The following is a 27,516-nucleotide window of genomic DNA, read 5'->3' as shown; positions in this document are numbered from 1 at the left end:
AGTTTATAAACTTGTTCCCATTAACTGATCTGGCAGTACTGTTGCTCCAGTCAATATCTGCATAATTAAAATCCCCCAATGTCATTACTTTACCCAAACTAGCAGCCTTTTCTATTTGCATCAGGAGATTAGCCTCCCCCTCCTCCGCACTTACATTAGGGGGGTCTATAGCATACCCATACAATTAATTTGCTGCACTCTTTACAATTGGTGAAGAACTCCACCCGTAAGAATTCTGCCCCCTCATTTTCTAACATAACCTCCTCCTTTATATAAGCTTTAAAATCCCGCCTAACAAACAGACATGCCCCTCCTCCTTTTCTATTGCCTCTGTCCCTCCGAAACAAATTATAGCTGCTGATATTAACTGCCCAGTCATGCGACTCATTCAGCCATGTTTCAGCAACAGCAATCACATCATATTTTCCCTCCAGCTATCTATAGCATTATATAGTAAATAAAGTACCCCCTTTTGCAAATTATAAGGATATTAAATTACTGCGGAGTTTCATGACCATATAAATTATAATACACAGGTTTTAATGAGTCATGTGACAAAAATGACTAAAAAAATCACTGCTCATTGTTTATAACTGATGATCAGTACTCGCGTTTATAAGGATATAATTTACAAGATATTCATGGCTTTTGTGTATTATATCTTTATAAATTACTGTAGATGGTACATTATCAAATATATGATAAATATTTTCTTCTCCCACATTAAAAAAAAAAAGTTGGTGTAAAAAATGTGTTGCAGTGGTCAAACTAGTCAATTATAAGGAGTTAATATTGTGCTTAGGAACATTTTATTTTTTTTATTCCAGACCAACACTTATATTACATATATTTTACACTAATCTAGATGTGACCTAACCCATTTAAATCAACAGGACATCGTCCCTTATTAAAGGGAGGCTATGCAAGTGTATACAGTCATATGAAAAAGTTTGGGAACCCCTCTCAGCCTACATAATAATTTACTGCACTTTCAAAAAACAAAACAAAAGATAACAGTGGTATGTCTTTCATTTCCTAGGAACATCTGAGTTCTGGGGGTTTTCTGAACAAAGATTTTTAGTGAAGCAGTTTTCAGTTGTATGGAATTAAATATAATGTGTGGCTGTGCAAAAGATTGGGTACAGTTGTAATTTTGCTAATTTGAATGCCTGTAACTGCTCAATACTGATTACTGGCAATACCAAATTGGTTGGATTAGCTCGTTGAACCTTGAACTTCATAGGCAGGTGTGTCCAATCATGAGAAAAGGTATTTAAGGTGGCCAATTGCAAGTTGTGCTTCTGTTTGACTCTCCTCTGAAGACTGACAACATGGAATCTTCAAAGCAACTCTCAAAAGATCTAAAAACAAAGATTGTTCAGTATCATGGTTTAGGGGAAGACTACAAAAAGCTATCTCAGATGTTTTAACTGTCAGTTTCGACTAGGGATGTAATCAGGAAATGGAAGGCCATAGGCTCAGTTGCTGTAAATCCCAGGTCTTGCAGGCCAAGAAAAATAACAGAAGCGACATATGCGGATTGTAAGAGTGGTTACAGACAACCCAAAGATCACCTCTAAAGACCTGCAAGAACATCTTGCTGCCGATGGTGTATCTGTACATTGTTCTACAATTCGTAGCAATTTGCACAAAGAACATCTGTATGGCAGGGTGATGAGAAAGAAGCCCTTTCTGCACTCACGCCAAAAACAGTCGCTTGTTGTATGCAAAAGCTCATTTAGACAAGCCACAGTCATTTTGGAACAAAGTGCTTTGGACTGATGAGACAAAAATTTAGTTATTTGGTCATAACAAAAAGCTCTTTGCATGGCAGAAGAAAAATACCTGCTACCTACTGTCAAAGTTTGTGGAGGTTCCATCATGCTATGGCGCTGTGTGGCTAGTTCAGAGACTGTGGCCCATGTTAAAGGAGAAATAAATCCCCCGCGATGTCAAGTCCTTATTGGCCTGCCTCCCCCCTGCACAGTCTTACCCCAGAACTCTGTCCCCTCTTGAATTAGTGACCTCACATGCAGGGTGAGCGCCACGGAGCTCACACGCTCCATATTCTTCTCTTCTGTAATCTTCGTGTTTTCTTTCTTTCTTTCTTCCTTCCTTCCTTCAGCTATGTCAGTCTCTTTCGGTGCAGTTGTCGTGAACCGGAAGATAGCTCCAACTGCGCAAGCGCCATTATGCCGCTCACTTCATAAAGATTACCAAATAGAGAGAAGATGCGCCTGTGAGCTCCGCTGCGACACTCTGCATGTGTGGTCACTATTTCAAGAGGGGACAGAATTTTGGGGTAAAACTGTGCAGAGGGGAGGCAGGGAGGCGGGGCAACGGAGGGAGGCCAGTGGGGACTTAACATCGTGGGGGGTTTAGCTCTCCTTTAAAGTCGAAGGTCGGATGAATTCAACCCAATATCAACAAATTCTTCAGGATAATGTTCAAGCATCAGTCACAAAGTTGAAGTTTACACAGGGGTTGGATATTTCAACAAGAGCGTGACCCTACAAAGGCATTTATGCAGACAGAGAAGTACAATATTCTGGAATGGCCGTCACAGTTCCCCGACTTGAATATCATTGAAAATCTGTGGGATGATTTGAAGCAGGCTGTCCATGCTCATCAGTCATCAAATTAAACTGAACTGGAGAGATTTTGTATGGACAAATGGTCAAAAATGCCGCCATCCAGAATCCAGACACTCATCAAAGGCTATAGGAGGTGTCTAGAGGCTGTTACTTTTGCAAAAGGAGGCTCAACTAAGTATTGATGTAATATCTCTGTTGGGGTGCCCAAATTTATGCACCTGTTTATGATGCATAGTGCAATCCAATAAACGTTGTCACTACTGAAATACTACTGTTTCTATAAGGCATGATATATATTAAAAGGAAGTTGCTACTTTGAAAACTCAGCCAATGATAAACAAAACTCGAAAGCATTAAGAGGGTTCACAAACTTTTTCATATGACTGTATAAAGGACAAGTCAACCCCAAAATAAGAAATTGCCTAATAAAAGAAAACATAATTATAAGCAACTTTCCAGTATACATTTATTACAAATGTATTGCTATTGAAAGCAGTGTTTGTCTTTCCCTTTGTATTCTCTGTCCTGACGACTCAGACTTTTGCAGTATTATTTAAAAGTAACAACTTGGAATTAATCCATTGCTGCTTTCAATGGCAATTTGTTTTACAAATAAGTTAAAAAACATTGACATTTTTTAAATAAATTTATATTGGAATGTTGCTTATGGTTGTGTTTTCTTTTATTAGGCAATTGTTAATTTTAGGGTTGACTTGTCCTTTAATATCTCACCACCACATATAGCCAGCATAGCTGCAACATTTTGTGTTTTTATAGTATATATATATGTATGTATGTATGTATGTATATACATGTGTGGAAATATATTAAATGGGACCTATCACCCCAAAAAATTTTTGCAGATCCTATTTTATCACATTCGTCACTTATTTGAATCTTATTTCCTTTCGTGTGGGAATTCATAATTGTAGCAAGCAGGCAGGAGCTTGTCCCACCTTTATGCCTAAGGCACAGAGGAGGAGCAGGCAATGTTTGATTGACATCTGAGATTTTTAGATGAGTTTGCAACAGCTATGGATGCTTTAATAAAAATCTGGATTTCATGTTTAATTTGAAAAGGACTTTTACTATACAGCTTTTTATGTCTGGGTGATAGGTCCCCTTTAGAAAAAGTATAGTCACTAATTGGTGGCCACCAATGATTGATTATACACCTGTTACACAAGCTGAATATCTTATAGGCAGACAGTACTTTTGCTGAACAGTCCAAGCTATTATAAAAACATGAACATGGCTAGAGAGATGGCGTCTTAATTAAATTAAAGGACACGATCTTGCATTCCTGCAAATTAAAAAAATGCCTAGTTGCATGACATGTTTTTAAAGCATTCTGCCTAATTTTCCTGTTTATACGTGAAAATATTTATTATTTACCTAAAGCTAGTCATACAAAATAAGTCCTCATCCAAAAAAATGACCTGCCACCTACAGCATGTGCTTGGCTAAGTAAGACCAATTATTGTTACAACAATAGTTAATATCACATACCTATACTACCTGTAGATCTTGAGGTCTCTGTAGCCTTGGAAATATATTACACAACATCAGGGTAAATAGGCTGTGCAAAAAAAATAAAACATTTTTCAATATAGTTAGTATGTAGTTTCAATATAGTTAGTAATGTAATGTATAACGGCTGGAGTGACTGGGTGTCTAACATAATAGCCAGAACACTACTTCCTGCTTTGCAGCTCTCTTGTTTTCCACTGATTGGTTACCAGGCACTAGCCAATCAATGACTTGAGGGGGGCCACATGGGTCTAAACGGATTGCTTTTGAATCTGAGCTGCATGCTGAATATCAATTGCAAACTCACTGAACAGTTCTGTCCCATGTGGCACCCCTTAAAGTCGCTGACTAACTCAGAGAGCTGAAAAGCAGGAAGCTGGGTTCTTAGACATTTCAGATGTTAGGAGTAACTACAGTGGTGCAAAACGGGTTTTGTATTATTTGGTTATCTTAATTTGCCATGATTGCCAGTTGTGTAATGATATAATTGCATTTTAATTACCATAGCTTAACAAAGAAAACCATGCAATCTTCCGCCTTCAAACAAAATGCTCACAAACCAGAAGTGCTGGAAAACACAGGGGAAACTGAGGGTTTTGCGACATTAGGAAACTCTAAGATATTAGAAAAGCCAAATCACCTTTTAGAAATCAGAAATCCTAGAAGTCCTGTTTATTCCATGTTTTTGCAAGCAGCAACACAAGGTCACGCTACAAGGTAAGATCACAGTTTTTATTGTTTCCCATTTGTTTTTTTATTCACATGCTGTATCTCTTAATAAACAAGGACCAAAAGAAAAGGAGCCATTCATGTTTTATGATTTTGCCTTACCTTAGCACATATACTCCTTCTACCCAGTCTTATGTACCCTTTCATTTCTGAATCTCCATTTTTGTTTTACTTTTCTTCCAGTGGCATATTATTATCATTTATTATACAGTGGTGCTTTTGGCGCTTTTTTAAATGCGTACTAACAATATACCACTGGACGGTAAGGTGATAAGGTGAGGCAGAATTTTATAAAATTACTGGCTCCACCTTTTCTTTTTGAAAAATCTATGGATCCAACCTCTTGGATGTACTTGAAAAAACAATCTCAGGAAGAAAGTGCTACGGGGTAAAACTGGAGAAAGTTTGTCATGCTTTGTTTTTCTTTAATCTACCTTCAGTGTCTGCTGGTGGGTTTTGCTTTACCCCAATATGTCTCATGTGTCACTCAGAGGAGCCACATAAATATAATGTATACATTTTAGAGGGCCTTCTTTACCACTTGCATTGGTTATTTGGCCGCTTTGTATGTAAATCTGTATGTTAATGCAGCACTGTACAATAAATGGGTATTGACACTGACATATAGATTTACGTACAAAGTGGTAAATAACTGATGCAATTGGTAAAGAGAGCCCTGCCAAAAGAGCTTATGATTTTAATACTATGTCTCCATGCCCTCCATCTTAACCCTACAGCTTTGCCAATCTCTATGTACTCTCCACTCCTCCATGCAATTTTACAGAATTTTGTGCTCTTCTTCATGAAGTTTTTCTAATCTGCATGTGCTCTCATCTCCTTATGTTCAGTGAAAGGTTTTTTTGCTAATAATAGTATAAAATTTATACGTTATATTTCTTTGGCTCCTCTGAGGGACACATGAGGCATATTGGGGAAAAGCGTACCCCTTCAGCAGACACTGAAGGCACTACTATCCTTTGCATAAACGTTGGTTAGCACAGCAATCGGATTGTGGTCTCACTCCCTAGTTTCCTATTTTTTTCAAATAAGAACAAACAAAAATCCCCTATTAGTTGAGGGGGGAAGAGTGATTATATTGTCTTCCTGTAGAGAACCTGTTTAATTCTCTGATCCTATGTAAACTGTTTTGTTCAGTCTATTAGGGTAATGAGGTTAAAAATTCACTACTCAAAAATGCTTTACCTTTCACTGACCTTGTAATCACCGCTAGTAAATTACATTGCTTGCAGCGATTCGGCTTAATCTCAGGAGAACATGAGAACAGACATTTTCCCATGATTACGCTGAATCGCAGAAAGATTGTGACTCTCACTGTGAGGCTTGCTCCCTATGGGGAATTTGACAGTTTATCATCTTGTCTCCTCAGCAAAGTTGTGTATATTCATCCATGTTTATTTTACAGTATTAATGTTCATTAATATCTCATTAAGGTATTCAGTTGTTCAAGAAGCACCAATTTTTAATATTCCTCATCAAGGTGAAGAGGATGACAATGATTTTGTTTTTGATGAGGCTGCTTTATTAGATTGTGAGCCACTGATATCTATTCCCAGAAGGGGGAAACCCCTACCTTCAAAGAAAATTATTTGGTCTGAAAGGGATACAGGATCTCGGGTTTGTACAGATTCTATGCAAAATGACACGGAGAAAGATCAAAATAATGTCGGTGCCAATGAACAAAATCAGCAGGCCACTCCTAAAGAAAAGTCTACTAGGAAGAATCCTGCATTATCTGATAAAAACTTTACTTTGAATAAAGAGAAACCGTTGGATAAAGTGGATAATAGTATTAAACTAAGCACGCAGAAAGGTAAAAAATCTAAATCTGCTTGTGTAGATGGTCCCAGTGAGTTAGATGAGCATGATAACAATGCTCTGTCAGATGAACCACATTTAAAGAAAACCTCTTCAAAAAAGCAAATCCTGTCCAAAACAAACAAGGGCAAACCTGTTAAAAAAGCTCAGAAGAAAAAACAAACTCGTTCAAAAGGTAAACCCACACCATTAAACCGAAATAAAAATAATGGTGGCCAGGAAGCAATAAATACTGGCACTGGATTTTCAGACGAGGCCTGCACACCTGATGGCATCCAGAAACAATCCAAATCTGCACGAATTTCAATATATTCTAAAGTTGTGTCTCCTGCAAGAAGGAATATCTTTTCCTCTGACGAAAATGAAAATCCACATGTGACTAATCTACAAATAGCTTCATCTCCATATAAAAGAGGTAAGCATATGTTACCATAAGATGAACCATGGACATTTATACTACAGTTTGAATAACTGACATTCCACTGATGCATGTCAATCGAAGCAAGCTCAGCATCATCAACATAATAAAAGTAGTCACCATTACTTTAGCAGACACACCAGAAACCCCTGGACCTCAGCCTTGTGTTTTTATATGGTCATGGAGCTCCCCACTGACTTATAATATTTATAAATTTTACAACTGGGGGTACATTATTCACTATATAATACTTAGCTCTAGCAAGTAATGCCAGTCAGCAGTGGAAAGTGCCAGCAAGGCATTGTCACTGATCCGGCACCATCTAGAATATGCAGTGCAGTTTTGATATATGCAATCCTTAAAGAAGATCCTGAAAATTAAAATGAAATTTAATATAAGCTTTAGCAAACTGAATTGAGAAACTTTATAAATACAATAAATTAAATATTCTGTACCGTTTCTGAAATAATCAAGTTTATGTTCACTTTCCCTCTCTCAGTATATGTTTCTCCATTCGGTCTTCTTGCAGCAGTTCGTTCTCAGATAGACATTGACAGTTAGATTCCTTTCCTATCAGATGTATTAGAGCTTAATCAAAAATCTGATTCTAGTGCAAACAAAATCTAACAAAATAACTGCCTTTTGCACAACTCCTGCATGTAGGTGGTGATTTTAATAGTGAGCTCTAATACATCTTCTATGCAAAAGGAGCCCCTCTATAACGTATATTGGATTTAACTGTCAATGATTATCTGACTCCCAACTCCTGCATGAAGAGAGAATGAAGAGAAACAGATGCTGAGAGAGGGATAGTGAACATAGACTTGATTATTTCAGAAAGGATGCAGAATTTTTAATTGGTTGTATACAGAAAGTTTCTTATTTCAGTATGATGAAGCTTATATTCAAGATAGTTCCCCTTTAAAAAGTATATTCATCAAATTGAGAAAGTTAAAAGAAGAGCAACTCAGCTGTTAAATGGAATGGAAGGTCTCAGGAAAGGTTGGCTAAGTTGGGGTTGTTGTCGGAGAAGAGGTGATAGGAAGGGTAAAGGTTCAATTTGAAAGGGGTTGTTCACCTTTGAGTTAACTTTTAGTATGATGTAGAAACTGATATTCTGAGACAATTTGCAATTTGGTTCTCATTTTTAACATTTGTGGTTTCTGAGTTAATTCACTTTTTATTCAGCAACTCCCCAGTTTGCAATCTACTTGATAGGCTCCAAATTACCCTAGCAACCATGCACTGATTTGAATACGAAGCTGGAATATGGATAGGAGAGGGCCTGAATAGAAAGACGTAAAAAAGTAGCAATAACAATAACTTTGTGCCTGTATTTGCTTTTTTAGATGAGTCAGTGACCCCCTCCCTCCATTTGAAGGCTGGAAAGAGTCATAAAAGGAGGCAAATAATTAAAAAACTATAAAAATTAAAATAATTATTTAAAAATTAATAATGAAGACCAATTAAAAATTTGCTTAGCATATGCCAAATATACTAAAAGCAAGTTTTTTAAAGTAAGGGCTGTGAATTTGTGAAACACTCTCTCAGAGGCTGTAGTATTAGCAGAAGCATTACCGGTAGTTGGAAAGTGAGGAAATTATAAGTTAAAATTAAAGAATTAACCAAAGTAACTAGAACAGAATGTTGTTTATTATGTTTTGGGCCTCTATAGATGCTATAGTAGCTCCCCTTCCTCTTTTTGGCTGATTTACTGCAATGCTCTGTGCTCTTTTTCAGTTAGTGAGCTTAGGGGCAGACCATATACGTCTGTGTGTATATATAGAATATAAATGTCATTATTTAAGGCTGATAAATTCATATTATAAGTATATACATAATTCGTTTTGCACACATAGCAGAGAAGGAAATTGAGAGAACATTGCTCACTGTTAAAAGAGTTGGAGAGCAATACAAACACAAAAAAGTTCCCAGGGAGCACCAAATAAGAGCTTTGATTGGCTATTTGATTGCCCCTATGTGGACAGGCAGTCTAAAGGATGCTCTGTTTGCAATACACCTGGTTTTTATACAAACAAAACTTGCCTGGAATTCCAAAATAAACATCTGCTTTGAGGCCACTGGGAGCAACAGCCAAGGGGTTGTTGAGCAACATGTTGCTTAGGGTTTAGATCTGTGGTGAAATTAACTCTGTTACAGTGGTGATCGAGGGACTGGTTTGGATACCCTGTTGGCATCAGGAAATAATTTTTTCCCTCTCCGAGGCAAATTGGAAAGGCTTTAGATTGGGGTGTTTCCCTCTGAATCAACTAGCAGTTAGGCATGTTTCAAATAGGTTGAATTTGATGGCTCTAAGTCCTTTTCTTTTTTTTTTTTTATTTATTTATTTTTTTACACTTTTCGATAATATTAACATCTCCAACTGTATTTTCATTTTATGACATTTTTATTATATTATAGTCAAGAAAAAGGACATTGACAACTTTGAGTTTCCTGAGACTCTTTCATCACAAGACTTAAAACAGGCACATACTCCCAATCAAAGGCTGCAAGCAAGTGCAGCAGAAAAAGTCACTAGTGCTATATGTGACCAACTGGAAACTGGTCGCACGCAAAGGATCTCCCGACCACCCTCACAGTGGTGGATTGTTTCACCCTCACATACGAATAAGACTGTTTTAGTTGAACCGGAGCTGCCTTCAAAATCTCTCCAAAAGGAAAATAAAAGTGAGTGAATATTTCAAGAACAGTTTTGCCACTTGTATTAATCTAATAGTTATGTGGAAAATAACACAATTTCCAGACACTTTGGTGAGTTTGTCTTTTTTCAAGTGTAGAGTGTAAATATGACATTCTTTTCTAAAAATGTCTTGGCATTTTGACATAAAGGAGTAAGGCTCATTGTAACTTTCCCTCCTTTGTTGAGCTTCATTCTCATCCTTTTCTTAGCATTCTATCCTCGTTTAGCATTGTTTCCTCCATCTCCATTTCATACCTCTTTTAGGCTTGGTAAAACCACAGTAAGAGATATTCTGTTTAAATAAATTCATTACAACATTCAGCACAGAAAAAAACACCTGACCAGCCAGAATAAAAATATTTTAATGAAAATGTCTGAGATTTGATCTTTGCTGTAAATTGTTAAACCAATATATAGTCATCTATATTCTCTGTTTTTTCCTTCCTTCTTATTTTGTATTCTGTTTGGAATTTTGTATTATACTGTACCTGAAAGTAAACCAAAAACATGCCTACGGTCAGGCAAAATTGTCTTTTTTTTTTTTCTTTTTTCCCCTAGCATGTGCATTAATTTACTACATAGTATAAGTCTCTCACAGCTAGAACTAGGCTTATCACCTTACACTTTGTTTTTTTTCTGCATCTGTGATTATACACACTCGTATATGTGGTAGTCTTGAGCTACTGATTTGCCTTGTAAATTATTATTTTTTTTTTTCAACTTTCCTTACGACTTCTATAAATGTTTTGTATTTCTGGGTTCATCGTTTTTGTGTTCTATGGTTTGATAGTAAGCAAATGAACCGTTTACAGTAATTTAACATATATTTTATTAATTTTTATTGAGATAAATCAAAGAAAAAGAAGGGTACCAAGAAAGAGAAGATCCCAGATGCCAATGATGACAAAGGAATTACTGTAACAATCCCAAATAAAAGAAAGACTCCGTTAAAGAAAGGTAATAAAAAGCAACTGGAAGACATTTCAAGTGCTGATGAAGGCTGTGCTGAGATGCCAGTCTCGGCTGCTGATGTCAAAAACTCTGCTAGCTTGCCAAATGTTCGTGACTTGGAAATGCAGGATTCTGAGATGCAAAGGGGTTTTCAAAAAATGCTTAAGCCTATAATTAAGAAAAATAAGCGGAGGTCAAAAAAATTGATTTCATCTGAAGAATCTGAAAAAGAACTGGCTGAGTTGAGTGAAGATGATGGATATTTAGATAATGAGTGCAGTGTGCCCCAAGCACAAGAATCTCGTATGAGATGCCAAAAATTGATAAAGCCCGACTGCCAGAATCAGAATTTTATAGTTTCGGGAGCCACTTTACTAGATGCATCTGATGAAAGTCCTTATTTAATAGATGACGCACCTGAAAATACTTCTGAAAGTGGCAGCGACTGTGCAACTTCTAGCATTACAGTGGGCAAAACTCTTGTGTCTCCAAGAAAAGTTGCTCAGTTAGAAGAAATTAAAAATACTCCTCAATTACTAAGCAGTGACAGTGAAGGAAACAACAAGCCTGAACCCAGGTCACAAAGAAAATCCAGGGAAGACCTGTATACATCTACAGTGTAAGTAATACTGTTATAAGATTTCTATTCATTAATTGTTTATTGTTGGGTTTTTATTTTTGCTAGTACTTTAGTGCAACTAACAAATTTGGCTTTAAAAGAGAAACAAAACCCTAACTCCCTACCCCACACAGACCCCCCTCCTCCCCCCCCCCAGCCTAACTGCTACCCCTAACTTTTTACACAGCAGCCATCTTCTGGGTCTTGGTGTCTTCTTCTGGCACTTTGGCAATTTCCGTCAATTTCTGCGCAGTTGTTGCAAACCGGGAAATTGCTCCAACTGTGCATGCACTGCTATGCCGGTTCTCGTTCTCAGACTACTGAAGACCCAGAACATGGCTGCCATTAACTACGATCCCTGAATCTGCACCGAGGGGTAAGTAAAAAGTTAGGGGCATTTGCCTTGGGTTGCAGCTAGGCTGCTGGGAAAGAGTGAGGAGGCTCTATGTGGGGTAGTGGGAAGGGTTTTTTTTTAATAAGAGGTTTATTTCTCCTTTAAGATTTAGCTGATTTTGAAAGACAGGCAAAGCTGATGCACAGATTTATCTGGCATGAACAGCTCTCCCTTTGAATCCCAACTGCTATTCCTAATTTTTCAGTTTGATTTCAAATGACTATATGTTCTCTGAGATTTGCAAGTTGTTATTTGTTTTTTTTGTATTATAAACTAGTTATTGGTTTAGAAGCAGCACATTCGAGGGACCACAGCATAGAGGTAGCATACCTGTGCTTTTGTTTTCTCTGTCGTTTTTAGGGGGACACGGGAAACCATGGGGTTAAGCTCCATCCTCCAGGAGGCAGGACACTTGAATTAATTAAGGGGGTGTGCCAGGTTAGGCTTAACCCCCCACACTGTACACTGACTTTAGTTTTTTCGAGTGTCCTTCTACCGGAAGGATGGACAACTACCTCTTAGAGGAAATTCTACGGTCAGCCTTTGCTGACACCAGGGGTGAAACCAAAAGCAGGACTACCTGTGTGTTATATGGTTAGCCCCCTACGAGGTGAATCTCACCGGGGTCAAATCCTAGCCCAGACCAGATGACTACCTGTCCTATGTCTAGTGCAGAAGGTCTGGCCGGTGTGAGGGGGTAAGTGGTATATATCAATATGCCCCTTCTTGGCTTGATTAGCTCAGTATGTCCCCCCGAACCCCCCCCCCCTTGCCATTGCTGCCTTGGCCAACCGCCGCTTGCTTCAGTGGCTGAAGTTCATGACTCTGCCCCCTGACACCCACACCTGAAAGCTTTACTTTTTTCCGGAAATCGTTGGGGGCAGACAAGAGGGTTGGTTGCGCATATATGCTTCATGCGTTCCGAACTCTGCTGCTCACAGAGATAGGGTGGGTGGATTACTGGCGGCCACTTTGGTGCGCCCGCGCAGTGTGGAACGCATATGCGTTCCACCGGCCATTTTGTTTACCATACCCGCTTAAGCCCGTCAAGGCAGCAGAGCACAGACACCACAGGGGTGAAACATTTCACAGCACAGGTGAAACATTTCACTTGCATTAAATGCCTGCAGAAATTTCAAGGGACACGGTGAGTCGCTCTGCAGAGCTTGCTCAATGGGACATGGGGCAGCACATGACTCTGGGGTTCAACCAGAGACACAAGCTGAAAATACATCACAAGGCACCACTCAAGACCCCATTCCAGGGCCCTCAACAGAGCCACCGCCTCTTTTGTGGGCAGTCCAGTTATCTCAGTCACTGGCTTCACTACAGGGCCTGCCGGCCATTGCGGACAATTTAGGGAAGGCCCTAGCTAAGTTTCACCACAAACCCAGTGTTAAGCGAAATCGCTTAGATACCGAAAAAGGGGATCCTGTAGCCCATACACTATTGAAGGAGTCAGCCCTTGAGAAAATTCTGTGTCATTCAGAGGGTGAAATCCCCTCATCTGAAGAGTCATCTGAGGATGATGATGAAGAACAGAGTGAGGCAAGGAAGAAGGACAGCCTTCATGATGTGGAAGGCATCTTTAAGGGGGTAATGAAGGTTCTAAATGTTTCACCAAAAACAAAGAAGCAGGGTGAAGCGCAGAGTCTCTTCAAAAGATAACATAAAGCTAAGGCAGTCTTTCCTGATCATGAACAGCTACTTGGTATTATCCAAGAGGAGTGGGATTCTCCTGAACGGAAGTTTCAGGCAACGAAGAAATTTTCAAAGTCTTATCCCTTCCTGAAAGAGCTGATTGATAAATGGTCAAATCCCCCCAGTGGTGGATGCTCCTGTCTCTAGGCTCTCTAAATCCACCACTCTACCAGTCACTGACGCAGCTGCGTTTAAAGACCCGTCAGACAGAAGATTAGAAGGCTTCTTAAGAGCAATTTATTCCTCTGCAGGATCAACACTACGGCCCTGCCTAGCCTCAGCATGGTTTCGACAGCCATTCAGGCTTGGTCTGAATCACTTATCAAAGACATCCAAGAGGGTGTTCCTCGAGCAGATCTAATATCCTCTGCGCAAGCTATAGCAGAGGCATCTAGCTATCTCTGCAACACTTCCCTTGACACTTCACAGATTACCTCATGCACTTCTGCTCTGTCTATAGCAACACGAAGAACGCGTTGGCTTAAAAATTGGTCGGCGGACCTTAGCTCTAAAAAATCATTAACCTTCCTCAGACCTTCAGACCAGTATCCTCTCCACATGGAAAGGGCGTCCGCTGAACTGTCCTCTCTGTTTGGCGACAACTACAAGGGAGGCTCTCCAGTGGTGGCTGATCCAGGAAAACTTAGCGGTCGGACAGTCATGGGCGACACCGGAATGGAAGGTGATTGCCACGGATGCCAGTCTTCAGGACTGGGGAGCAACATGGGAAAACCATTCGGCACAAGGCCGTTGGTCTCCCGCGGAATCCAGACTACCAGTCAACATTCTGGAATTGAGAGCGGTGAAGATAACATAACGCAGCACTGGCAGTTCGAACTGGCATATGTCTTTCCTCCTTTCCCAATGCTGCCACAGGTGCTCAAAAAGATCAAACAGTAATAGTAGTGGCTCCCTTCTGGTAGAGGAGGACTTGGTTCTCCGACCTTCAGGAGATGTCAGTGACACAGCCAATCTGGCTGGAATTCAGACCAGACCTTCTTCAGCAAGGACCAATAGTTCATCACAACCTGGGTCTGGTTGCTTTGACGGGATGGCTATTGAAGCATCCATATGGCGGAATCGAGGACTAGCAGAAAAAGTTATTTCTACAATGCTCAAGCGTCGAAAACCGTCATCATCCAAATCATATCATACAGTTTGGCATTCTTATTTCAAGTGGTGCACAGAATCAGAACTTCCATTCAACAAACTCGACATTCCACGAGTTTTGTAATTTCTTCAGCGAGGCCTCCAATTAGGCCTTAAGCTCAGTTCTCTCAAGGTTCAAGTGTCTGCCCTCGCCATTCTTTTCCAAAGTCGGCTGGCGAATGAAAGAGATGGCGAATGAATGAGATTATATGCACGTTTCTTCAGGGAGTCGCTCACATAGGACCTCCATAACGAACACCTATGGCTGTATGGGATCTCAATATAGTGCTAGAAGCGCTACTCAACCCCCCCCCTTCGAACCGCTGGGTTCAATTTCCGATACACGGATGACTTGGAAAGTAGTCTTTTTAGTAGCAATCTCCTCTACCAGAAGAGTATCTGAGCTCATTGTGCTGTCTTGCCAGCCTCCATACCTAAATTTTCACAGCGATAAGGCTGTACTACACACAGTTCAGACATTCCTACCCAAAGTCATGTCTGAATTTCATGTTAATCAGGAAATGATAGTTCCCTCTCTTTGCCCACAGCCTTAAAACGATAAGGACGCCGGCTCTACAGTCTTGACGTAGTCAGAGCGCTACGTTAGTACACAGAACTCTCAAAAGCATTCAGAACTTCTCAATCATTGTTTGTGCTTCCATCTGGACCTCTCAGAGGCCAATCAGCTTCAAAGACTACTATTGCTCGCTGGATTAGAGAGACAATCAAGCAAGCATATACTGCAAAAGGAAAAGCACCACCTGAAGGGATTCGGGCACATTCTACCAGAGCAGTGGGAGCATCCTGGGCATGCTGTAACTCTGCTTCACTGGAACAAATTTGCAGGGTGGCTACCTGGTCTTCTGTTCACACATTTACCAAATTTTACAATGTTGACACCTTTTCTTCGCCCGAGGCCTCTCTAGGATGTAAGGTGTTGCACTCAGTCTTAAAATAAATAAGCAGCATCAGCCTAGGCTCGTTCCCACCCTGCTGCTTGGGACTGCTTTGGTAAGTCCCCATGGATTTTTCTACAGCTTTGGTAAGTCCCCATGGTTCCCTGTGTCCCCCTAAAGACGACAGAGAAAACAGTATTTTTGTACTCACCGTTAAATCTGTTTCTCTGTAGTCGAAAGGGGGACACAGGGCTTCCTGCCCAGCGACGACCGTTTTGGTCTTCTGAATAGTTCCTTTGGTTTACCAGTTCTGCCTGTTGTAAGTTATATAGTTTCCGTTCGCGGCTTTGGAACAAACTGAAGTCAGTGTACAGTGTGTGTGGTTAAGCCTAACCTCGCATGCCCCCTTAATTAATTCAAGTGTACTGGAGGATGGAGCTTAACCCTATGGTTCCCTTTGTCCCCCTTTCCACTACAGAGAAACAGATTTAACGGCGAGTACAAAAATCATGTTATGAATTTGTTAACCCTTTTTATGTTAAAAAAGTGTTATCTGCTTTATTTTTTTTTAGTGGAAGTGGGCCTACTGTTCCACGCATTGTCCGTTTAACTACTGCTAATGAAAAACCAATTACATATGAGCCATATACATCTTCATCAGGTATTTATGGTTATGTTGTATATGTGTGTGTATATATATATGAAATGTAAGTGATAATATATCACCTGATAATGTTTTACGATGGGCATAAACTCTAGGAGATAAACTTGTGCCGTTAAAAATTAGAGACAAATATAATACTTTGTAATGCTTTTTTCATATGCATACTCTTGTGCTGCTGTCAAGACAGTAACCTTTAGACTTTATGGGGCCAATATAGGAATAGTTATGTAGTTTGTTACTAGTCAAATAACCTTTGGCTCCTAAAGGAATAGTAAGGCCAAAAAATCTAATTGTTTTAAAGTAATTAAAATGAGATTTATTGTTGCCCTGCACTGGTAAAACTGATGTCTTTGCTTCATAAACACTGCTATAGTTTATATACACAAGCTCCTGTGCAGCCCTGGGGGCAGCCATTCAGTCTGAAAAAAGGAGAAAAGGCACAGGTTAAATAGTATATAACTGAAAAGTTCCCATTGTATTCTACAGATCTTATATGTAGTCTTTCTGAAACCAACAAAAACATTTCTCTAGTGCAGTGTAACAGTACGTTCTAAATGAATTACTTTTTTAAAAAAAAAAAAAACTTAAATTTTTTGGTGTTACTGTTCCTTTAATAAGATTTTTTTTTCTTTCTTGTAGCAAATCTGTAAACTGACTGGTTGCTACGGGTTCCTTGAATTTCAGCATCTATGTCTGTCTGTACTTAACCTATGTGTTATGAAAGCTAAAAAAAAAAAGATTACAGCTTCAGTAATTCTTTTTCCCAAACACTGTACCAGGATCTTCTGTACCAGGATAGCAACTACTGTATTCATATAGTAGCAATATGTTGCAGACTAGTTTTGTTTCTAGTGAATAGTAGAGGCAAAACACAGAATATCTGCTAGGTGCTTTCCCTTGTCCTTTATGATACATAGGTGTCCCTGTTGTTCTCAACTTTGGATTTTTCTACAGTTGAAACATTGTATTGCCAAACTATCCAGAAACAATCATTGTATGAAAAACATCACCTTTGCTATATACCCTTTAATTTGTTTTACCCGTGAGTCTAATTTTGATGTACTTCGCTAACCAGGCAAACAATACATTTTTTTCTGTTCAAATCATTTTTTTTAATGTAGCCAATGGATTCTTTATTTATAACCCTCTGTACTTGAGACTTGCTTTATTCATGTTAGTCTAAAATACATTTTATTTAGCCATTCTGATAGAAGTTAAAATTCCTGCTACCCCCTCCACTAATATCTAAGTTTTGAGATAGTAGCCCAATGATGTGCTTTCCAATAATGCAAAAAAATGCAAGAAAGTGACCCACTTTTGGGGTCAGTGAACTCGACCAGGCCAACAGAATAAGTGTCTCAAACCCGTAATCGTTAAAGGGGTACTTCACCTTTAAGTTAACTTTTAGTATATTCTAGAATGTAGTATTCTTTGCAGTTTCTCAATGGTCTTGTGGTTTTATTATTTGCCTTTCTGGCCTTCAGCTTTCAAAAATATATTGCTCTGCAAAGCTGCAATGTTATTATTACTTTTTATTACTTGGCATTCTATTCAGGCCCTATTCAACTTCCATTCTCTCATTCAAACCCTAGCAACAAGATACCTGCTGAAATACCTAAATGGAGAACTGCTGAACAAAAATAAATATTAAGATGAATTGCAAATTCTCAGAATATCACCCTCAATTTAAATATATGTACTGTACTTGTTGATCTATAATTTTTAAAATACAATTGAATCTAAAACACAAACAGAAATCCAGCGACCTTTATATTTAAGAAAATTCCAAACACACATTGCACAGGAAAACCATTTCAGCTGTAATAAACTGGAATGGTATATTGATATATTGTTCAAAATTCAGTTTTAGCTCATGCTTTGGTATCATGTTCTTTTCATTGCTGGAAGGGAGGGCTTCCTATGCAGAAACATTCTGACTGGATTGTCCTGTTGCATAGGGAATTTAAAGGGTAAATTCGCTTACCATTTAACTGGCTTTTCAAGACCAATTAGTCGTGATTGCAATTATGATTTTGTATATTTTTCCGGTTATTAAAGTATTAAAATGTTTGTCTGCTACATTCTGGTTGCTACAACACAATTTTCCTTGTAACTAGGCATCAGTGTAAAGGAGAGCCTGAAAAGGACATAAGCAATCAAAATTAAGAATTATTGTAAAACTGTATTCTTGCAAATGAACTATGTTTTGGTGACTAGGATCAGGAAATAGGCCGAATTGAAAGGCTAACAATTAAAAAAAAAAAAAAAAAAAAACATACATAAATAAATAAAGACAACGTAATGAAACTTAGCTTAGATCAGGTTCATTTGTATAACCTACCGTATATACTCAAGTATAAGCCGAGGTACCTCATTTTTACCTCCAAAAACTTGGAAAGCTTATTGACTCGAGTATAAGCCTAGGGTGAGAAATGCAGCAGCTTCTGGTAAGTTTCAATCAAAAAATTGAGGGTTTCTGCTCCCATTGGAGGTGCCGGCATCTCGTTTTTGGATGCCGGCGACCATTCTTGGACGCGGGCGACTATTCTTAGACACCGGCGACTATTCTTGGACGCCGGCGACTATTCTTAGACGCCGGCGACTATTCTTAGACGCCGGCGACTATTCTTAGACGCCGGCGACTATTCTTAGACGCCGGCGACAGTTTTTGCGCTTGACCCGAGTATAAGCCGAGGTAGAGTTTTTCAGCATATTTTGGGGGCTGAAAAACTCGGCTTATACTCGAGTATATACGGTACTACTAACTAACTACTTTTACTAAGGGCAGTGACACACCAGGAGATTAATCGCTAGCGATAAATCGCTGCTTCTCTGGGCAACTAATCTCCTTCTGCACTTTACAGTAAAAAGCTTTCCCATAGGCAATAATGTGCATCGCTGGTGGTAAAACCCATGTGTCGCTCCTCTTCCTCTTGTAGTGATTTTGGGAGACTGGAGCGACACATGGGTTTTACCACCAGCGATTGACATTATTGCCTATGTGAAAGCTTTTTACTGGAGAGTGCAGGAGTTTAGTTGCCCAGAGAAGCAGTGATTTATCGCTAGCGATTAATCTCCTGGTGTGTCACTGCCCTAATTAAAGGTGAACTTCCCTTTGAACTCCAGAACTGCCCGCATTGTAGATATCTTTGATCTTTACAAGAGGTGACGGGAAAAAGGCTTTGATCATTTGCTGATTCCATCAGTCAGCAAACAAAACACCCTGGTTAATTTATTTTTTAGTAGGAAAGACAACTAGATTGGAGTAGCACACTAGTAAAGCATTTATATTTTATAATGTAAGAAAAAAGTGATACCATCACTTTAATTATTTTCATATTAACAATATAATAAAACTGCACAAACATTTTTTCTTTTAATACAGGATCTGACAATGAATATGAGTATGGGACACAGTTGCACAAAATTAGTGAGTATTTTTAAAGACAGTATGTTTTTAAAAGTCAAGTAAAGCACATTACCTACTTACCTATAGTTAAATTCAACAGCAATGAAAATATTTCAGTATGGAAATTTGTGTGCATTTCTGGATGCTTTTAGATGTAAATATTCTTTAAGGGTAAACCATTTAAAGTATTAGACTATGTGAAATGAAAGTCCGGCATATTAAAGCTAACCTTTGCCAGCCTTCACTCTATACATGAGCATGAAACAAGTACATATCAAGAAAGAGTAACGAAAACAAGGAAAGGTTAATATATATATATATATATTGTCTTTTAATAGTTCCACCTTCCAAAACACCAAATGTTCGTCGTTCTAAAAGAACAAGAGTCAAGCCCTTGGCATACTGGAAAGGAGAACGTGTGAATTATAAGATCAGACCCTCGGGTAATAATTTTATTTGAGCATATAATCTCTCTCTCTCTCTCTCTCTCTCTCTCTCTCTCTCTCTCTCTCTCTCTCTCTCTCTCTCTCTCTCTCTCTCTCTCTCTCTCTCTTTTTCTCTCTCTTTTTCTCTCTCTCTCTTTTTCTCTCTTTTTCTCTCTCTCTCTCTCTTTTTCTCTCTCTCTCTCTCTCTCTCTCTCTCTCTCTCTCTCTCTCTCTCTCTCTCTCTCTCTCTCTCTCTCTCTCTCTCGTGAATAAAGTACCCCCTTTTGTAAAATATAAGGATATTATAAGTTACCGAGGATTTTCATGACCATATAAAAACATGAGGCCGAACTCCGAGGTAACTTCTAATATCCTCATATTTTACAACTGGGGGTACTTTATTTATTATAATACACAAATTTCATACACTATTTTGGATGTGATTATTCAAGGTTCAAATACAGTATAATCCTACAGATTTTTTTTTTTTATGCGTTTTCAGAAATGTAAATGTAATATTGGCAGGTCTCGGTTCAGGTGCATTTTCTATAAGAGTTGCCATATTTCTTGCACATTTTGTAGTTGCAATGCTAACTACAAAATGTACATTCTCTTTGCAACTTTAGCATATGGGTAAATAATATCTCTGTGAAGGGAAACTATTGTTTGTGTTATATTCATATGAAGAAATGCAAAAATACAGGAAATATTTTGTGTACACTATACATTTTGGCAATAAGTCTAGCTGGCAAGAATTTATTAATTTTTAATCTAATTTCATAATTATTACAATTATTTGTACCAATGGTGTCTGTATATTTTGACATTTATGTAGGCTTTGTTTTTTGACCGTATATTCTCCTTTCCTTGCTGATGTATAGCTATGTTTATACCATATTGTATCAAGATTTCCAGTTTGAGCTTGTGTAGATGGGTCCATAGTTATTACATCTAAAGTATTAAGACATTCTTAGGGGAAATAGTAATGAAGCTACAGGATATTTGTCTGTAAATGGGTACTGCAAATATATCTAGTTCAAGATTTTGTGAGCTAACCATATTTTTAGGTTCCAAAGCCTGTCCCTGTGGCTTGCACAAGGGACTGTCCTCACACACAAACCAAACGTACACTAGGTTACATCAGCTTTGAATGGACAGGACTGTATTTTTCTTGGTATAGTTAGAACATATATTTATTCCAAATGTTGGCCTGAGGTGAAAGCTGCAACTGGGCAATATTGATTGAATAAGATTCTTTGGTAGGTGCCTTATTATGATATATGTCTTGGCCAGAACATATGGTTATTGTTTATGTTTACAGTATATCTGTAATAGTAGATATTTTTGCCACACACACATGGAATGAAGTCTTTCTTTTAAACACCCTGGCTGCTGCACACCAAGCATGTTTTAATATGTCCTTTATCTAGACAGGATAATTGTCTTCTTTTTTTTTTTACAATATAGGAGGCTTTTTGGTTGAAGGGGTTGTACCTCCAGCAGAGGTTGAACCACCAAGGAAAGCTGTGGCAAAAAGACGCATATACAACAAACAAAAAGGTACGTACGTTTATCCTTATCTGGATAAGTATGCATCCATGCCAATTATTTTTGTATGATCTCAAAGAAATCTCTAAGTTGAATTTTTGATAAGTCATTTTTTAACGAGTATCCCACATTAATTTGGACTGATACCTGTAAATAATTGCTGCAACAGATTAAACAAACTTTTGGAGCTTGAGTGGCTTTTGGGGAACATTGTGCTGGTCTTTTAAAATGATAAATTTGAGTGTGGCCGCATCATTCTTATAGACAGAAAATACATCACCATGCACTCTCCCCTATCAGTTTGTAAGCTGCTTGAAACTTTCAGTATTCTGCATAGTATGGACTAAATGTGATTTGTTTTCCCCAAAAGATCTTAAAACTACATACTGAGAACCTAAATAAACAAATTAATCAAAATCGTGCTTGTTAATGATCCAAAGTTACTAGTGTTTCCCCCTTGGGCAGCAATAACTGCAACAAAATGTTTCCGATAATTGTTGATCAGTCCTGCACTTGGAGGAAATTTAGCCCATTGCTCCTTACAGAACAGCTTCAACTTAGGGATGTTGTTGTGCTCCCTCGCATAAACTGCCTACTTTAGCTCCTCCCACCATATTTCTGTAGGCTAAATAGTTTGATTCATTAATTGCAAAAATCAACTTTTTTCTTTTTTAATTTTTCATTGTTGATCATCTTGTTTGTTAGGATTGTTATCTTGCCACACAACCTCATTTTTCCTGACCTTTAGCAGAAGTACTGTCAAAATTACTAGTTTTTTTTTTTTTGACTGCCAGCTTTAGTATCAATCTGACTGTTTTGAAACATACAAAAGAGAAAAAAATTATCAATGCATATTCCTGGTCCTCTGTTTCACTAGTAGCTTAATAACATTGATAGGCCATTAAATTGATAGGCCACTAAAACCTTGGAGGAAAATTAATCTATAACATGAGGTGCCTAGGGCATATATATTTTTCCACAGAAAATTGGGACATCAGATCTCATTGACATATTACTCCTGTTCCATATTGCCATTTCAACATTTCAGCTGTTGAGTATCACTTTAAAATTTGCATTGTTGCTGCATCTAATGTTTCTCTTTTTGTAGGACATATACCTACCTATGTAGAACCTCTTACAGAAGATTATGTAGAACCTGCCAAAGTTCTTGATGCGGATACAGGAACAATAACAACTATTGGTATGTCTTTTGTAGTTTTATTGGAAAAATCTATGGCCAGTCACTGGCTTAAGATTTAATATTTATTTCATCTGCTTTCAGACTGTGTCAGAACCAGTGAAAATTGCTTATACCATGACCCGGATCAACCCATATCCATTTGCAAGAGTATTCGCAACTCTGCTTTTTCTACTGGCAAACTAAAGATTGGCCCTTTCCAAGAAAAGGGTTTGCAGTTTGTATGTATGGATACAATTGTAAGTAATACAAATTATATACATAATATTATTTTTTCGAAAAATTTATATATACTGTACTAAACTTTGAAATAGTTTAGATTTTATCGTTTACCTAATCCTTTCTTGATATCATAATTTTATAATACAGCTATGGGATTTGTTATCCGTTGACCCGTTAGACAAAAAAAAACCTTTTACGCTGTAATAAGCAGAACATGCATATCTTGCATGGATGAATTAAAAAAAATTATTTACAGTAGAGCAGATAATTGTATAACCAAAGCCATTACACAAGAAGTATATATTAATGAAGGGATGCAGCACTGAGGTGTTGTCAAGGATTGGATTTGATTTGCTAGTTTGTTACTTACCGTATATACTCGAGTATAAGCCGATCCGAGTATAAGCCGAGGTACCTAATTTTACCTACGAAAACTGGGAAAACTTATTGACTCTAGTATAAGCCTAGACACAACTACAGCCCTGTCTCCCAGCAGCGCACATTCCGCCAAAGAGACTCCCCCAGCGATCGACCGGACTTCTTTGCAAAGTTGATGGTGACAGAGAATTGTGCAGAGAGTGCTGTGTGTCATAAAACCATCACTGATCTTTCGTATAACCAACAGCCAACTGTGTGATATTGCCATCACTGTTAATCCTTTATTCAACCAACAGATGGCGCTATGTGATATTGCAGTTACTGTTATTCTTTGATATAACCAACAGAGGGCACTGTGTGATATTGCAGTCACTGTTATTCTTTCATATAACCAACAGATGGCGCTGTGTGATATTGCAGTCACTGTTATTCTTTGATACAACCAACAGATGGCGCTGTGTGATATTGCAGTCACTGTTATTCTTTAATACAACCAACAGATGGCGCTGTGTGATATTGCAGTCACTGTTATTCTTTGATACAACCAACAGATGGCGCTGTGTGATATTGCAGTCACTGTTATTCTTTGATATAACCAACAGATGGCGCTGTGTGATATTGCAGTCACTGTTATTCTTTGATATAACCAACAGAGGGCGCACTGTTATTCTTGCATAAAACCAACAGAGGGCATTGTGGGATATTGCAGTCTCTCCCCAAGTGAACTGTTGGTATAGGAATGATTAAAAGTGACTGCAATATCGACATCTGCCCGCTGACCCGAGTATAAGCCGAGGTAGACTTTTTCAGCACATTTTGGATGCTGAAAAACTCGGCTTATACTCGAGTATATACGGTACATAGAAGTACAGTAGAACCCCCATTCTACATTTTTCAGGGGACCAGAAAAAAATAGTGTAAACTCAGGGAAATGCATAATGGATAATATATTGGTGGGACCACAATATAAAGTCACATGATTTTCCTCCCCTACCCTAATTTGCATATGCAAATTAGGATTTAGTTCGGCCGGGCAGAATTATTCTACCGAATCCGAATCCTGCTGAAAAAGGCTGAATCCCGAACCAAATCCTGAATTCTGTGTATCCCTAAATTTAAGTTCCACTTTAGTTATCTCTATGTCCTATAACAGGTTTTTTCTACTATAGACTTTCTCTGACATTATACCCACACTGTAGTCATAACATCAAACACTGAAACATCTGAATGTTAGAACGCCATTTCCTTATTAATGGCCAGTTTTGTAAAGACTGCCCATAATTTCCCAGTGCAACTAGTGACTGCTGAGACTTTTCAGTTCTTGTATTAGGAGTACAGTGGCATTTGGATTAAATAATACTATGACATGTCTGGGTTATAATAAGACAAATGATTGTAATTACGTTTACTCATTTGCAAAAAAAATGGTGATTATTATATAAGTGTATATACAGTATATAGTAGACTGAGAACTGTTTCTGTCATCTTTAGAAAGATGATAAAAATTATTAAAGGGGTGGTTCACCTTCAAACAACTAGTTGGTTTCAGATAGATCACCAGAAATAACGACTTTTTCCAATGATTTTCTATGTGTGACCGTTTTCTTATTATTGAAGTATTAATTGTCATATTTCACCTTATGAAGCAGCTTTGGGAGTGGGGATTGCAGACCCTGTAAACTGTTCTAAATGGATACATTTAGTTGATACATTTCTTATCTTTGTCCCTGCTGAGCAGAATCCCTGAGTTTCTTTACAGGCAGTTAGAATTGATGAGAAATTTATCAATTCAATGTTGCAAAATTGTAACAGTTTAGAGTCTGCACCTGAATTACTGAGCGGCCAGATTGAAACATGAGAGACAGGAACATTAAATTTTAAAATTAGATTTTAGAAAAACAGTAAAAAATAAATAATGTAAAGTAATTGAAAAAAGGTCTTTATTTCTGGGGAACAATCTAAAAACAACTGAGTTGAAAAAAGTGTTTGGAAGAAAATGTTTTGCTAAAGGTTCAAAGTGATGTTTTATTACTATGCTGCATTGCATTTTTAGCTTGATTTTTCCTTTTTCAAGTGCAAGTACTTTTCATTTTAGGTATTCTACATAATGACGGGTTCTGTGCAGTTAACACTTCATTTGTCTACTTACAATCTGAAAACAGGGGACTTTTTCTACATACCACCTGGTAAGTACTAGGTAGCACTTCTACATATAGCTAATTTACTAACATTGGCCAAATTTGCGCCTGGGCTGTAACCCATGGCATCCAATCAAAGTTTGGATTAATGGTTGTTTGTATTGCTGGCTTATCAAAGCTAATCTATGATTGGTTGCTATGGGTTGCCATATATCCAAAATATATTGCAGTCACACTGCCTTTCTTTTTAAGAAAATTGTAGTGTTTAGCCCCTGGATTTATAGAAGTGTCCCATCTACATGAATACAGTAAAGAAGAGATCACACAGCACTTGGCATCAATGGGACCATTTATTGTGCCGATCTGACAATCCACACAAGATTTAAAAAGAAAAAATCCTTACTGGTTTTATCTAAGTTATCTAGTCTATTGTATTTTATACTGTCCGTCAAAGCTGAGCAATAGCCTATAGTACAGGAGTGCCCATACTTTACTAATACAGGGTCTACTTCTGGTGATGTCGTCCCATTATAATCTACATCCATAATAACATAGTTAGTATTCTGTTCCATGAAAAATATTACTTAAATATTATATTGATTTATGAGAGAATTTATATTGCTATATTTAAGAAACCACAATTTCTTATGTAACCTTAACAGAATAAGTATCTGAATGAAAAGAATGAAGGGTGATTTAGATAAGCTGTTTGTTGACAGTGTTTTGAGATCTACTGTTTACCAACTAAAGGTCTACTGGTAGATCCCGATCTACCTTTTGCCATAGGATATATACAATGGAAAACCCCTGCAGTTGTGTGTAAATAATTCTGCAAAATATTGCTTAATTTTAGGATCCAGTTACTCTTTACTACCACTACATTTAAATCAGTAATTTATTTAAAATATTTTTGGAATAATTGTGCAGTATGGCAAATTTATTAGATCTATTTTTTTACAGGCAATATGTACAATGTAAAGAATTTGCTAAATGAAGATGCAGTTCTTATTTTTACTCAAATTAAAGGTGGATCGTAACCTGTACAGCAATGTGGTTGGAAAGGGAAGAAAAGACAACTTTATTTATATTTTTTATATATGTATGTATGTAAAATTTGTATATGGTGTTATGTACAGTTCTGTTTTTTCAATATCTCTTAAAATATATAGACAACTTATATTAAAGAGCGAGTCAAGTGATATTTTATATGCAACTGGCAGTGATTATAATCTCAAACTTTAGACCCCTGGATGGTGATTCTGTTCACTGAAAGTGAACAGCCTGAAGTACCATTCCTTGCGCACAGCACTGCCATAATTTCCCAGTGCAACTAGTGATCATCTGCACTGCCCCGGATCATGCACATGTGCACTAAAGTAACAATCAAAATTGTATTCCAGTTTTTATTCCACTATTCCTGCATGCTGTCCAAGGACAAGATAGAGGATTGCTAATTCTTTGGCATATATGGCATTGCTGTGCTCAAGGAAAACTATCTTGGGCTGGTGCACTTATTAGTGGACAGGAACTTCAACCTGGGGTCTAAGGTTAGCCATTATATTCACTTAAGGGGTACCTGTCAAATGACTTGCCCTTTAAAGAGAAGGAAGTTTTACACTGAAAACATGTGTGACTTTAAAATGTCACAAGAGTAACATTGTAAACATTAATTCTGTGAATCAGAAGTCTAAATCTTTTAAGTGAAAAAAGTTATCTTTCTCTCATGTTTATATGAAAACTTGTTTAAAATGGGTGGGGGCTGGGTTGTTTAAAATAAAAATAACTTAGTTTTGTGTTTATAGCCGTACATATGTATATAAATGTTTCTCTATTCAATTAGTTTTTGGGATAGACTGAATCCCATGTTTGCAATTTTTCACAGGCTTCAGATTGTCAGTCTGAATGCTTAGCCAAATGTATCCTTAAAATCGCGAAAATGAAAATTGAATAAGCTTCCTCATACTAAAATATGAAACTTTCTAAATATAATCAGTTAAATATTCTGTATTGTTTCTG

The 27,516-nt window shown here is 37.8% G+C and overlaps 2 protein-coding genes across 6 annotated transcripts in view; one reads left to right on the top strand and one right to left on the bottom strand.

Annotated features, from left to right (window-relative positions):
* The window catches only part of cenpc.L (centromere protein C L homeolog), a 47,774-nt gene extending 21,090 nt beyond the window's left edge, over positions 1 to 26,684 (top strand). For all 4 annotated transcript variants that reach the window (NM_001166013.1, XM_018250760.2, XM_018250808.2 and 1 more), the window contains 12 exon segments: positions 4,632 to 4,841; positions 6,305 to 7,104; positions 9,529 to 9,795; positions 10,655 to 11,378; positions 16,091 to 16,179; positions 19,568 to 19,612; positions 19,930 to 20,034; positions 21,484 to 21,576; positions 22,673 to 22,765; positions 22,847 to 23,001; positions 25,458 to 25,548; positions 26,461 to 26,684. In NM_001166013.1, coding sequence (NP_001159485.1) covers positions 4,632 to 4,841; positions 6,305 to 7,104; positions 9,529 to 9,795; positions 10,655 to 11,378; positions 16,091 to 16,179; positions 19,568 to 19,612; positions 19,930 to 20,034; positions 21,484 to 21,576; positions 22,673 to 22,765; positions 22,847 to 23,001; positions 25,458 to 25,548; positions 26,461 to 26,537 — 2,749 coding nt within the window. In that variant the 3' untranslated portion in view covers positions 26,538 to 26,684.
* Positions 1 to 27,516, bottom strand: part of LOC108711362 (signal-transducing adaptor protein 1) — a 250,025-nt gene that overhangs the window by 64,396 nt on the left and 158,113 nt on the right. The gene's annotated exons all lie outside the window — the stretch shown is intronic.

The sequence above is a fragment of the Xenopus laevis genome, chromosome 1L, assembly GCF_017654675.1.
Source record: "Xenopus laevis strain J_2021 chromosome 1L, Xenopus_laevis_v10.1, whole genome shotgun sequence".
Taxonomy (NCBI): Eukaryota; Metazoa; Chordata; class Amphibia; order Anura; family Pipidae; genus Xenopus; species Xenopus laevis.
The sequence above is the reverse complement of the archived record's forward strand: the minus strand, read 5'-3'. Positions and strand labels throughout refer to the sequence as shown.